We start from the raw sequence: 14,425 nt of genomic DNA on the forward strand, positions 1-14,425 counted from the left end.
TAAAAGGAGCTCAGTGTGAGAGAGAGCCAGTGGGGGTCTAGTGCCATGTTCCCAAACCTGACTTCATATGGTTCCCATTTCACTTCTTCCCGAAGGAACAACAGGGAAGAACCTACTAGCTTCCATACCGGTCTCTACTCCCACAGTCAAGAGAGGACTAACATCCTGAAAGAACCCCTAACTGCCTGACAGTCATGAAAGAATATTTATTGGTTGGTGTTTCAAGTCGGATCGAGTTAAAAAGAAAAAAAGAAAAAAAAAAAAAAAAAGAGTTGTCACTGGAGAAAGATCCATTGCGGATTCTTTTGCCTTACCTTGTAGGTCTGGGTTTGCTTCTTTAAAGGAGGGAAGTGTGAAAGTTCCCTATTCAAGATTGTCACGGTCCACTATCCATAAGGTAGTTACAAGAAGTTTGTAGAGTCCCAAAATACGACTTTATATGGCACAGCCTCAGGCCCAAAGAAACAGACCTTGTTTGTCCAGTGAGGGGGAGGTGTTTGGGTTTTATTATTATCATTCTTATTATTTTTATTTTTTAAAATCCACTTTCCTTTTCTTTCCAGCCCCTTACGATGACTTTCGGGTCACCATAAGCCACCAGGTGGCCCGACGAGCTACGCGGTTTTCACCTAGGTTGTCTTCCGTGGTAAGAACCAAGCCTTAGAAGCTACGACTGAGTCCTTCCCAAATGTTCCTGGGCATGGAATTCATTCCGGTGAGAGCAAGAGGACGGTCATGTACACCACAAACAAAATACTGTAGTTGTAATTCCAAATGGAGAGAGGATCAAGGATGTCTCAGAGAAGCTCAGTGTCTGTCAGCAAATACTCATCAAAACCCGGAGGTGGTGTTCTATTTATACAGGTACGTGTATTTTACAAACTGGTGACGGACGGAGTACTTCTGAGACACAATGGGTTCCAGGTCTCGATTCGAGCGACGGTCTGTCATTTCCGTAAGCCCCGCGATCTCAGCAAAATCTGTACACCGGGCGACGCTGCAGGTTATTTTACTCTTTCTTTCATTTCAGAGGGCGAAGACGGAGTTAAAAAAAGTGCAGTTCTTCAATTAAAGTGCATGGATGAGGTAAACTAATTTCAAGAGTTCTGAGTTTATTCAACAGCACTGGCTCAGACAGGAACCATTCGGCCGTGTATCTGCTGCATTTGGGTTCTCATCGCCTGGACGCTGCTCAGAATCTTATTCTGATGCGTGACGGCTGTGATGCCGATTCTTGCCAGGTCACTGGATGTAGGGGGAGAAGTGAGAGGGAGAGAAAAAGGCATGAGGGCCGAGAATCTCGTTTCGGGGCTTCATGCAGACACACATTTGAATCAGCCACAGCTCATACGGCACAACAAGGCAGGTATGTTCTAATGTCTAATTAAGCAATTTAATGCAACAATGTAGGTGCTCGAGAGGCTGTGCAAAAATTACACGCGATCAAAATGAAAGGCATTCCAGTTTTCTTTTTCTTTCTTTCTTTCTTTTTTTTTTTTTTTTAATGAGGAGGATGATAATGCAGCTCAAAGCAAGAACGGCAAATACTATTAAATCTAGATTTACCCTTTGGTGTTACATCGCTGAGTACTTACTCCTGGTTCATGTGTACTATAGCCTCTAGTGTGGTATAGCCGGCAGCTGTGAAGTTATCCTTATACCGGTCCATTTTAATGGCCTGGAGCCAGTCGCCAACGGATACCACGGCGGAGAATTCGGGAGAGCTCGGATCCAACAAGGCGGTGTTAGGTCTGGCGGTGGAACGAGAAAGTGTGGACAGACGAGAACCATCAGTGAGACAGCAAGACTCAGAAGTCAGGTTGCCTAAGATAGGCATTGAAATGCCAAGGACGGGCTTTTTAGAGGACTGCCTGTTGTCAAATGTCATCGTGTGATGTTTTTTGGGGGTTTTTTTTTTTGCCCCTCATCTCACAAAGTCGCTAAAACATGTATCAATCGCCTTCTCTGCCCTTGATTCCACTTCCCACATTTGTTTCTTGGGGACCTCTTGGTATACTAAGGATCATCCCAGTCTTTTCACATCTCAGCCTGGGGGGAAAGATTGGGGGAGACCTTGTGGCTGATACCCATTAAGTCTTTGCAGGAAGAGGGAAATTCCTGCCAGCACTATTACATACCTCAGGACAGCAGCTATGGAAACCCTAGTGAAGTAGGAGTAAAACAAAAAAACAAACAAAAAAAAAAAAACAAAACACTGTGAGCTTGCAACTCGCCAGACTTGATGGAGCGGAGAAAACAGCAAGAGTTCAAGTCCAGCGTGCTCCCAGCCAGGTCTGCAAGGCAGGCTCAGTGCATTCAAACAAACTTGGGGACAGCAGGGAGTTAATGCCCTCTTTAATCAGCCCATGCCTGACCAGCACGTGTGCCAAGACGGGAAGGAAGAATGGCCACTTTGATCATCACGTGGATTACGGAATGTGCTTCTCGTCTTCCCTCGCTGGGGCTCTTAAACAATCATTTCAATGAACTCTAGGCACTTTTTATGAACTTATTTCTTAGTTTACGCATTTCTCAGGCCAGGTGTCTTACGTTAGGTCATTGTCAAGAGTGACTACAGTTCAAGGCGGGAATTTTGCCATTCCTCGTGATACTGATAATACCATAATTATTACCAAGAGAAACATAGTCCTCTTTATCATCAAACTACTTAATAATTATTGGGTAGACCTTCACCAGGTATTTTATACCACCTTTACTTTAATCACCTGTAAAGCAACACGGCTACTTGTTTATTATATTTCCTGGAGCTCCCGTTTCCCTAGACATTATAGAATGGGGTTGATCTTCACATTCTGACCTAATTTTCCTCCTGAGGCTGCGTTGCTTAAATAGAAATGTTTAAATAGGAATATCATCATTACTGAATTTTTAGCCAAAAAGAATATATTCTCTTGTGAAAACAAAATTAAGTCGGTATAATGCCTTGATTAATTTTCTGCATGGCAAAATTAATCTAATTCCATTGTTTATTTTATAATTTTTACCTGTTATTTTGGTTTGCACAAATTCTTTCTTATGTAACTATTTCAAACAAGACTTGTTTTATCAATCAGTTTTGTGGCCAAATCGTAGCTTGCCACTGTGAATTTTTATGTCCGTTATTTCAATTAAGTCCAATTTTCTGAGTAAAATTGTGTGAATTTTTATGACAAGAATAATCAAGATTTAACTCTTCCCCCAATAACAAGTAACATCACATAGAATTTTAGACATTAGTGTTCATGTTTATCAATAATATTCATCATTAGACAAGACCAATAGTTTGCATTTCTAACTTTAAGCCAAGAGCATGAATAGGGCAACACGTAGGCTCTAGGTACCCGACAAGGTCAAAATGACCTCAGGATGAAAATAACCTCATTCACTATCAATGAACTCTAAGGATTATTTGCAAGCTTGCTCTGGAAGTCTTTGTGCTCTCTGTGGAACACCATGACATCTGCCTAATTTTGTGCTGAATCACATACAATGTTATACTACATCCCATTATCAGCAAGCAGTAATCAGCATCAAAGCTACCGAAGTACCATCAGCGAGAAGAATTTAGAATTCTAAGAAGTATATCCAATAACTCAGTTTGTTCTCAATTTGTTCTGCATAATTGTACGAAGCACACATTATGCAATATCAGTGGCTGAAGAGTTTATACCAGCAGGAGAAGCACCAAATACCAATGAACCAGCCTTAGGACCTTCAGACAAAATTCATGGGATCCGGAGCTGGAGACCTAAAAGCTGGAGGAAATTCACCTTGGAATAGAAGAGGCCAGAATTGAACTGTATATTGGAGAATTGAAGAACAAAAAGTAGCCTGGAGATGCTAGGGGAAAAAAATTTTTTTTTTTTTTTTTTTAGGTCACTTGGCTATCAAGTGGCAGAAATAAGATGTGAACTTAGCCCCAAGTGTTCTTTCAGAAGAGCTTGATCATTAAGCTCTTGGGCTGTGGCAAATGCCAAGGGATCTGAAAGCCCAGAAGAGAACAGAGGGTGTCTCTGCTGCTTGTTCCAGATTCTTCATGCACTGAAATAATCAGCATATATACCTTCTCTTCCGCAACCATTAGGCTAAGTCTGCAGAAGACTGGAGGGGGAGCTCCCTGCACTGACCGAGACTGGAAGGTCTTGGACATTGTGGGAAAAAAAAAAAACATCCTCCAATTCTTAACTCAGCGTCATGATGAAAGAGGAACCTTGGAGAATTGCAGATTTGGACGTGAGTAGATACCTGACTTCTTGCAGGCTCGAAGCAGCTGATTATCTTATGCTAGTCTTCATTTAAATCATTTAACTACCAAGGGCGGTCTATACTCTTTGGGGGGGGACCGGTATCAAGGTATCCGGAATCTTACACCAGGTTGAAAAGTTCCTATTGAATTAAGAGCACTCGGGAGTATCTGGGATCTTCTTTCTGGACTGATCACGCTTCTTCCTTTTGCCCTTTCCAATGAAACAACTACCTATTTTACAAATGGTTCAATTATATTCATTTTTAAAACGCTTCTCAAACATTCAGCCATATGCTTTGCAACTTGATCAGTTTCTATTTTGGTCCTGCTTCCTTCTACTCTTGAAAGACTCAGTAAAGAGAAATGTTAGGAACTGAAACCGAATGACTTTTGTGCTTTGTAAGCTTGTATGCGCCTATAACCCTTTAGAAGTCAACCTAAAACAGTGCCTAAAGAGGGGCGCCTGGGTGGCTCAGTTGGTTGAGCATCCGACTTCGGCTCAGGTCACGATCCCCCAGTTTGTGGGTTCGAGCCCCGTATCGGGCTCTGTGCTGACAGCTCGGAGCCTGGAGCCTGCTTCAGATTCTGTGTCTCCTTCTCTCTCTCTGCCCCTCCCCCGCTCATGCTCTATCTCTCTCTGTCTCTCAAAAATAAATAAATGTTAAACAAAAAATTTAAAAACAGTGCATGAAGAGCTGTCCTCTACTCCTCATTTTTTACTAATCCAGTGTTCCTTTCCCTTCCCCAAGTATAGCATCTAGTGACCTGAATGTCTTCCCAAAGTACACTTTATCTTTCTCCCTAAATGTTCAGGCCCAGCATAATAAAGTAAGCACTTTAGCTATTTGTTGCTGGGTTTTTTAATTTTTTTTTATGTTTGTTTTCGTACTACTTTTTGAGGCCCGACAGGTGTTAGGCTCTACGAAATGGTGAACAAAACTACCATAAATACTCCATTAACTGAGACAGAAGCCACCCAGGCTGCAGAGAGCTGTGCAGTGGCCTCTGACTGAAAGGCAGGAATTAAAAGTGAGCCACCGCTCGCCTGCCACCTCTAATGTATTATTTCATACATCACTATTAAGAAGGCATGGCCGACCTGGAGCTCTCGGTCCCCGTCCTCTTCAAGCTGTTGGGGTTGCGGATGAGTTTGTCCAACATGTTGACGATCTGCCCAAATTTCGGCCTATCACTTCTCTCCTTCTGCCAGCAGTCTAGCATCAGTTGATGGAGTGCAATGGGGCAGTCCATTGGAGGAGGTAGCCGGTAGCCTTCCTCGATGGCTTTAATCACCTATCAGAGAAAACAGAACGCTATATATTAAGCGGCCAGGGGAAGCTGCTGTCAGAGGCCCATCCTCCTGACCCGCAAGTTCCCCTGGACGTTCAGCTGCCGGCAAGCTCGAGCATGGGAACAGCACCAATTTCTTCACAGAAGCCAAAGCTGGACCTGAGTATTGCTGGCAACGGGACAGGGAAGCCAGCTGTTGCCATGAGCTGTTCTCAGATGACAGGCAATGCCAATCTGAAATTCTAAAGTGAAGAACGCATCAGTGTTCCGAAGTGGTTAGAACACAATCAGATCAACAGCCTGGTGTGGGGCTGGCTCTCGGAGATCACATGGTGACCGCCCTCCTCCTCCTGCTATCCAGCATCCTCTGAGCCCTCGTAACAAAAGACACTCTAGCCTCGCGTTACAGATCTTCCTTCAGAAGCATTCATAGTTGCGTCCAAGATGAACGTCTCGTTGTATCATTTTAAGTCTGTATCCTCTTGCACAGACAGCTCATGGGTCAGTACAGCAGCCCTCCTTCCAGACCTCCCAATCCAGAAGACACTCCCTCTCTCTAAAATAGCACTCTCCTCAAACCCTCCACATGGCCAACCATTTTTCCTTTTGGAAGACCAAAATACACCAATATACCAACGCTACATCACATTCTTGGGTCTCAGTTGTCTGACAGTTGGCCCTGTTAAAAGGTGTTAGTAAGTGGATTAAAAAAAAAAAAGTAGCAGCAAAGAAAATTAAAAAAGAAAAAAAATTCTTTTCGAGCATTCGCATTCTGAAGGGGACCTCTCCACATCTAAGGAAAGAAGTTATAATGGTAGACGGTAATTGTCTCATTGCCCAGAGTTCTCCCTGCTTAATAAGACGTGAGTTAACTCTCTAACAGTCTTTCTTCTAATTCAAACTTTTTGAATCTGTCTTCACAGGTATTACAGTAGTTTTCTTATTAGCCTTTGGCAAAGCCCCCCATCTTTAGGGTATGAATCCCAGTAATGTAATATCGTAGGACTCACGCCAAATTTAAGGAGGGGGAGCATTTCATAATTTCTTGGCTACACACTAGCATCATTTATGGGAATCCGATGAAATTCTAAAAGTCCTTTTTTTTTTTTTTTTTTTTTTTTTTTTGGTCTGGAGATTTTTTAAGAAGTTTTATTCATTTTAAATCAGTTTTGTTTGGTTTCTATCAAAATGGGTAGCTGCTAATGAAACAACCAGAGCTCTAGCCATCTCAGTGGCCACGCTGGATTCACCCCGCAGTGGGGTTTATATTTCCTGTTCAACAACCGGCTTTCCACAGCAAACAGTTAGTTCAGCTGGGTCCAGTTTCTATGTATCAGTATGATTATTGTCTTTTCAGCTGGCACACAGTTTGACAGTCCTCTTGTGATTTATTAAGCCCCCTGATCCTTTTTCTCCCGCGTATTTTTGCCAACATCCTGTTGTATTCGTATTATTTACTACTCCTTCTAGAGTAGACTTCTACATGCTATCTTACTAAACATTAGTCTCTTTATTTCTGGCAATTACATGAAGTCAGTTTGATCTTCTGACTTTCTTTTATCTTCCCAGGTGCATGGTGTTGACTCTAGACTTGATGACAACATTTTACATTGAATTGATGAGAATGAGAGAAATATTGGGCTAACGCCAGGATAACACAATTTGTTACGAACCCTCAGACTGCTTAATACTCTTTCATTAGCTCCCTCTCCACTGCCAGCTTGGAAGATGGCTTGTGGGTTAACAAAGCATATTTTCTCAGTTTACTGCTGAATGCTTTTGGGGGGCTGAAGAGTAAAACAAACAAAAAACTTGGTAAGTTTGCCATATTTGCGACAGTTATTTTGAGTCCATTCACCATATGCCAAATGAATTCTACTCATGAAAGTGATTTCCCAGTTACATTTCCTATTGATTCCTGTCCTACGCAGAACCCAATGGAGACAAACACGCGGGAACGACAGATCGACATGATCTGTGGGAGAGAAATGGCTTCAAATGCTCCTCACGGAGAAAACCAGACAACTGAAAAGTTTAACACAATAAAAATTATTTTAACGTAATATAGAAACTGCCAAAACCATGGGTCTGAAAATATTCAGGGCAGGGAAATGGACAGGATCTTGAGAGTTGCTGCTCTTCTGAGCATTTGGTCACGACCGCCAACTGAAAGTGAGTTTAAGTATCACATCGTTAAAGGAGTCAAGGTATGCATTACTTCCTCATTTAGGTTGTTTTTGTCCTTCTGTCAAGTCTGTTATCCGAAAACAAATGCTGTTACAAGGTAGGTACCGGAAGGTGTCTGTAGCACAATCACATCAAACAACGCATTACACACCCCTCACTTCTGTAGTTCTTTTCCAGCCTGCAATCACCTACTAGTTATGCTAGCTGCTGGCCTTCTTCCTATCTGCTATGAACTTTTCTGTATAACTTAACAGGTAACACAATGTCAACACCATCATTCCTCTTAATCTGGCTAGCGAATTCTTTTTTGCGCCCCTCGCCGTGGAGTGCATTAGTTTCTCTATTGCTCTGAACATTATTTTATTGATAAGGCAACCAGCATCCGATTTCTCGAGTTCTTCATCTAATAGCCAAGGCTGTGCAACTTCTTGCTTTCAGGACAAAGCAGATGGTCAGGTAGCATTCCACATCAGAGAAAATTTTTGAAAAGGAGATTTTTTTTCTAAGCTGTAATTTTTACTGAGAAATTGAAGGCCACGCCTTTGTAAGCCCTGTGTGCTAATATTTTACTTCACACGTACAACTAACAAGTGTTCTGGGAAGACCCCTTGGTCCAAGTTTTTTGTTTTTTTTGTTTTTTTTCCTTCTTTTTCACTGGAGATGTTTGTAATTAAATTCTATTACTCTGGAATCTTATTAGTGTCATTATTGAATGCTTTTCTGAAATTGCAGGCATTGTAGATACTCCCTTACGAAGTCGTCCAGATGGTACATTTAAAGGGATGTGCATAATTTACAAAGGGTCATTTAGTGAAGCTTTATTTTAGAGTCCTCAAGGGGCAAGCTCTAATTACAACTATGCCAGCTTTAAAATATTCACTGGTTCTCTTCAGATAAACCCTTGGTGTCCATTTTTTCACATGTGAAATTTGTGTTTTTCATATATCCTTGTATTTTCCTAGAAATCAAAGTTGAATTTTATTCCACTGTGGATTGGAGAATTAATCATGTAAAAGATAAATCTATCGAATATAAAGCTATAAATTTATAGATAAAAATATAAATCAACTGAGTTGGTCTCTCATACTACCGCCACTTAGGCGACGTAATTTTGGTCCTTGAAATCCATGACTGTGAGATTTAACGAGATTATTACACACATTTGTATTGAGAATCTTGAGTTTCATGTATCATTTCAAGCTCAAGCCTACTCCATCATACACTGACGCAATCCTTCCTGAATCTCAATGCAGAGACATATATTTCAGAACATAAAGACTCACGTCTTGATTGGACATATCCCAGTAGGGTCTCTCTCCATATGACATAACTTCCCACATAACGATTCCATAGCTCCATACATCACTCGCCGATGTGAATTTACGATAGGCAATTGCTTCTGGCGCGGTCCACCGGATAGGAATCTTGCCACCCTGTGAACATTCGAGCCATAAGTTATTCCCTAAGTACCTCACTGATGTGCCATTTTAGTCCCTGAATGTGCTTACTGTTTGCCAAGCAGGACAACAGCATTCCTGAGATAGCTCTCCAAACAATAATAAGAGACTTGTTTATTTTAACTAGTCTTCTAAGTTGAGACACTTCTCATGTGTTTTCTTTGGTCACAGGGAAGTGAACAAGTAATCTGTTTAATTATTTTTTAAAGAGCCTACCTATTTGAGTTCTGCTTCAGGCGATATTGTAGGAGAAAGGAAATCGCAGGATTTACAACATGCATATGTTATTACGGTATCAGTGGATGCGTAGCTGACGCTCACTTTGACTTCTTGCTGAATTCTCTCACCCAGCAGCACAATGGCGATATTTAATATTGCTTCTGGAGTCATGAACTAAGGAAGTTAAATATGAAATTTTCTATCCTCCACACTGCCATCCTACTCTTATATAGCATGAGAAAGATGCTTAACATGGTTAGAAGATAACACATTACACAGGCTCTTAGAGGAAGACAAGTAGCAGATGCTAATGTCATTACTGACTTTAATGGAGGGAGGGCACCTGCAAACGTGGCAAAGGAACTGACTGTTACCCAGAAAAAGTTTAAAATTGGTGCTTGAATTTTTTTTTTCTTTGCCCCAAATGTCTATTGTTTGGTTATTACACTTAGGTGAAAGGGGTTTTGAATCAAGTTTCAAATTTCCTCAGGTTCCATCTGGGGAAATTAATACAACTTAACTTGAGACTCCAGCGTTTCCAGAGAACATCATTTGAAAGCTTGCTTTACTGAGGCTGCTAAACAAGACACTAAACAGTACTAGAAATTGCATTGATTCACTGTAGTGTGACTGAAACACTGAAAACCCAGCGTGTTACATTTCTACGTGTTCTATACAGAAGGACACTTGCGCTGCCTTCCACCTTCCTTAACTAGTTGGCTAAGGTTTAATCTACGTAAATGTATCATTCTCAAAGCCTCCTTTAATCTTCCTCTCCAAATAACTGGTAAAAATACAAGATCTTCAGTATTCACAAAGATGCATTCTTTCTTACGTGAATGGACTTAGAATTCAAAAGTCGATATATGTGTAAGATTCAAAGCTAGAGCCACGGCCACAGAACACGACCAGGGAGAAAAAAGAAACCCACCCACCCACCCACCCACTCACCCACCAACCAAACACACAAAAACAATGCTTAGGATTGTAAATGCAAAGTGAGCATCAAAGGAGGAAAATGTCTGCTTTCCGTTGATTTCAGCAGTGCCCAGCCCTAATGGCCAAACACTTTTAGGATTCTGTTTATTCCATTAGTATCTTATATTCAGATTGTCCAGCTAAGAGAGGATAGCCATTAACTGTATACTGACAACTCTTAACTGTGCCCTAATCCGGCCTATCTACCAGGAGTAAAACGAAGGCCATTAAAGTTGAAAACTCCTTGCACAGTGTAAATGATTTATAAATCCTGTATACACATCCTCAGACTCAGTGGCCAACCAACTAGAAACGTTGCTCTACCTTGTTTAAAATAAGAAGACTTTTTAATAATAGAAAAGAATCAAATGGAAAATCTAAAACAGGAAGGAAGGAAGGAAGGAAGGAAGGAAGGCAGAAAGGAAGGAAGGAAAAGAAGAAAAATTAAGTGTAATAAATACAATAATTACTCAAAGCTCTACTTTGCAGTTTTTAAAGCAGTCACGCATCTTAAGGCAGTTTCAAAATCCCTCTCAGAAATACAGCTTGAAAATGAATGCGTGGATATGAAGAGGCTCTGAAGGATGAGGAAACTTACAAAATCACAAAGGGCTTAAACATCAAAGTGAGAAAAGAGGAACAGTTTCATCAGAGTCAAAACCCAGAGGTCGCAAATCCTCCTTACCCTGGTGGTGTAAGCTGCTTCCGGATCATCCTCAAGTACTCGGGACATGCCAAAATCAGACACTTTGCAGACCAAGTTGCTATTTACCAGAATATTCCGTGCAGCCAGATCTCGATGCACATAGCTCATATCCGATAAATACTTCATCCCGGACCCAATGCCACGAAGCATGCCCACCAGCTGAATGACAGTAAATCTGCCATCATTCTTCTGCATAGGAAAGGAATAAGGAAAAATCTCATTAGCATTAGGCCAAATTAATTTTCACCAAAGCATTTATTATTACTTAGATCTTTTTTGATTTCTGTATCAAGCCTGCAATGAAATGCCACACTATTTCCGGACCTTTCTGACCAAAGTCACTAATTCACTAGTAGAGTGTATCCTAAGAACTGGGTTTGCTTCCTGTGGTAGATGGAAATTATCCAACTGTAATGAATCTACGGCTCACATAGCCCCACAATGCAAGAATAAATCAAATACCACCCTCATTGAACATGGATTATTTCATAGCCTTTAAAAATCACATCATTCTCTATTTCTCCTCTTCTTCCCTTGCCCCATTAAAAAATTCCATGAATACAACTAAACAGAATGGACGCAAGGAGTCTGTTAGAGTTTTCTAAATACCGACATTCTTGGGTTTAATATAAAGTAGTCACGTACCCTGAGGAATGCATCCAAGGAGCCATTCTCCATGTACTCTGTTATGATCATTACTGGTTTACCTAGAGTTTTCAGAAAGAAAAACACAAACCCTTGATGAGCACTGCAGTTAATGAGATAAAAATGGGCTGTGCACAATTTTACTGCCAAGACACCTGTCTTGTGCGATCTAATTTAATTAAAACAAGCCAAGCTTATGCCTCAGCTGTGGGGAGCTAGGAATGAAATATTAAAAGGACGGGTAGGTTTAAATTCCATCTGGAAGGTTAACCCTTTGGGTGGCCTGTTGACAAGGTCTTTAACTAAAGTGGCCTCCGGTATCCAGGGAGCACATGAATGGATAATTGCTCTCTCAAGCAAAAGGGGAAGAAGATAAATGGGCCGGCCTGTTTAAAGGCGAAAAAATCTTTAGGATAATTAATTTATTTTGTCCCCAGAAGAGCCACTTGTGTGATGCTAAAGGAATCAATGGACAGAGAAACTTTTTTACTTATTTAGAGAAACTCAAGTTTCTAAGAGCAGTAACTACGCAGGATACTTCATTACTCAGACACATCTTAAAGCTCAAGCATGCACGATATTAACCCCTCTCCTCCCCTCCCCCCCACGCCACCTTACTCAGACCGGGAGATATCTCCTTTCTTTTCCCTTTCCTATCTATAAAAAAAGTTATCCTATTTGGTCCTTTAAGCAGACAACTTCAGCAGCAGCAACAACAGCAACAACAAAAAAACAAAAATCAGAGAAAAGTTGCAGGAAATTATTTCATCTGAGACAAGTTAATTCAGCACTAGGATATCCTTGCTCCCCCTTCACCTGTTTTGTGTGTGTGTGTGTGTGTGTGTGTGTGTGTGTGTTTTTAGCAAAGAGAATAAAATGAATTTGAGGTTTGGGAGAAGTGGGTGGGGGGGGAACAATACTTTCATTTTACTTTAGTTTTCTTTCTGAGGAACTTAGGAAATAAGAATCATTCTTTAGTTTCTTCATGGCTGGCAATGGACTCAAGCTCTGAAACTCCTTCTTTTTAAATAGTGTTTGTGGGAGGGAATTGGGGTGGGGACGTAAATCCTCAATATTGTACTAAAGGAAAGGTTAAAGCAAAGAGGACATAAAAGATTCCCCGGGAGGAAAATAAAACGCTCGTTTGATAAATCAAAAATATTCACTTTCATTGCTATACTTGTGGACGGTTTGGACTTAGACATTTAGTCAGGGAAAATGGACTGGGGTAGGTCACTGCTGGAAAGTTCCTGTAACCATCCTAACTTAATACCTTTCCCACCCAGCATACACTCTGTTCTGATGTGCGGAGGGGGGAAATGTCTTTATTTCAGAGGCAAAAATTAGGAGGAACAGAAATTTTCAATCTCAAAACAGTCCAAGTTATCATTTTTTAAAATCACTTGTTTATTTTTAATGTTTTTACCTTAAAGTTTATTTGCTTATTAAACTTATAAGAGAGAGAAGGGAGGAGGGGCAGGGTGAGAGGGAGACGGAGAATCCCAAGCAGGCCCCTCACAGACAGGATAGAGCCTGACGGGAGGCTCAGACTCACCAACGCTGAGATCATGACCTGAGATGCAAATGAGCCATCCAGGAACCCCAATCATTTTTTTTTTTTATTGTGTTTTTGGTAGCATGTCTAAGCAATCTTTCCGAGGTAAAACTTTTGGATGAGGAAATGATACCACGGAGAGTTTATTTTCAGTGATGAATGAAAGAAAGCCGGCAGAAAAAGGGGAAGTCGTGGCTTCGATCAAAGGGTGAGGAAAACCACTGCCGGTCTTTCCCCTCAGCTGGAGGGAGTCGTCTCTGAACCCTTTTCTGTCCTCCCTCAATATAATAAATAGGAAGCTCTTTGCTTTACTTATTTTATAAATTATTAAATACATTTGTAATAAGTTAATTTTATTAATTTATTCTGACAGAGAGAGAGAGAGAGAGAGAGAGAGAGAGAAGGTACGGAGGGTGTGGGGAGAGGCAGAGAGAGAGACTCCTAGGCAGGCTCGCTGCTTGAGCCCGATGGGGGACTCGATCCCACAAACCCTGAGGTCATGACCTGAGCCGAAATCAAGAGTCGATGCTTAACCCACTGAGCCACCCAGGTGCCCCGAAGCTCTCTGTCTTAGATTCATTTACCCTCTACATCTGCGGCCACGGACAGACCAAATGCATCCAAGTGAGTTGTAATGAACCCAACTCAATCAAAAGATACTTCGTCAACCAATGAGTGAGATGGACTCTCTTGCGTTAACACCTACTTCTACCTCACCAGATCCCTCTGGAGGTGTGGACAAGAGAGTAGAAGCCCCAGAAGAGAGTTGCGGGGGGAGGGGTGGTGGAGGGAATGTATCATCTCCCCATCAGTTTAAAAAGTTCTTCAAGTAACTGCTGGTAATGAATTCACACGCTCCCACATCACCTCTGTGCCCTCGCGCCTCCCTCCTCTGACTGTTGGCAGGTCTTCACGATTTTTCTACATTCCTTCTTGTGTTTATTAAAAGTATCCATTTGTCAGAATCTTTATGAGCTCTCCAAGAGAAATAAAGATGAATGTCTCCGTAAGCAGAGGGGCTTATAAAATGGGGCTCAGCTGGGCTCACGGAGGGAAGGTGGTTCCTCCCCTGAAACAGGCAGGGACGTGGTGGGGGGGGGGGTGGGGGGGTGGAGTGGGGGAAGGGGCCAATTCCTCTGGTG

General features: G+C 41.6%; 1 protein-coding gene across 5 annotated transcripts in view; it reads right to left on the minus strand.

The window, feature by feature from the left end:
- The window catches only part of EPHA4 (EPH receptor A4), a 152,230-nt gene that overhangs the window by 6,643 nt on the left and 131,162 nt on the right, over positions 1-14,425 (minus strand). For 3 of the 5 annotated variants that reach the window (XM_045481427.1, XM_045481428.1, XM_045481424.1), the window contains 6 exons: positions 11,729-11,790; positions 11,063-11,272; positions 9,007-9,156; positions 5,346-5,539; positions 1,596-1,751; positions 715-1,245 (listed from right to left, as the gene is read on the minus strand). In XM_045481427.1, the coding sequence (XP_045337383.1) occupies positions 1,131-1,245; positions 1,596-1,751; positions 5,346-5,539; positions 9,007-9,156; positions 11,063-11,272; positions 11,729-11,790 (887 nt within the window). In that variant the 3' untranslated portion in view covers positions 715-1,130. Of the gene's footprint in view, positions 1-714; positions 1,246-1,566; positions 1,752-5,345; positions 5,540-9,006; positions 9,157-11,062; positions 11,273-11,728; positions 11,791-14,425 lie in introns of those variants that run through there. The other 2 variants (XM_045481426.1, XM_045481425.1) reach the window with 2 other exon arrangements.

Source organism: Leopardus geoffroyi, chromosome C1 (assembly GCF_018350155.1).
Source record: "Leopardus geoffroyi isolate Oge1 chromosome C1, O.geoffroyi_Oge1_pat1.0, whole genome shotgun sequence".
Classification (NCBI taxonomy): domain Eukaryota; kingdom Metazoa; phylum Chordata; class Mammalia; order Carnivora; family Felidae; genus Leopardus; species Leopardus geoffroyi.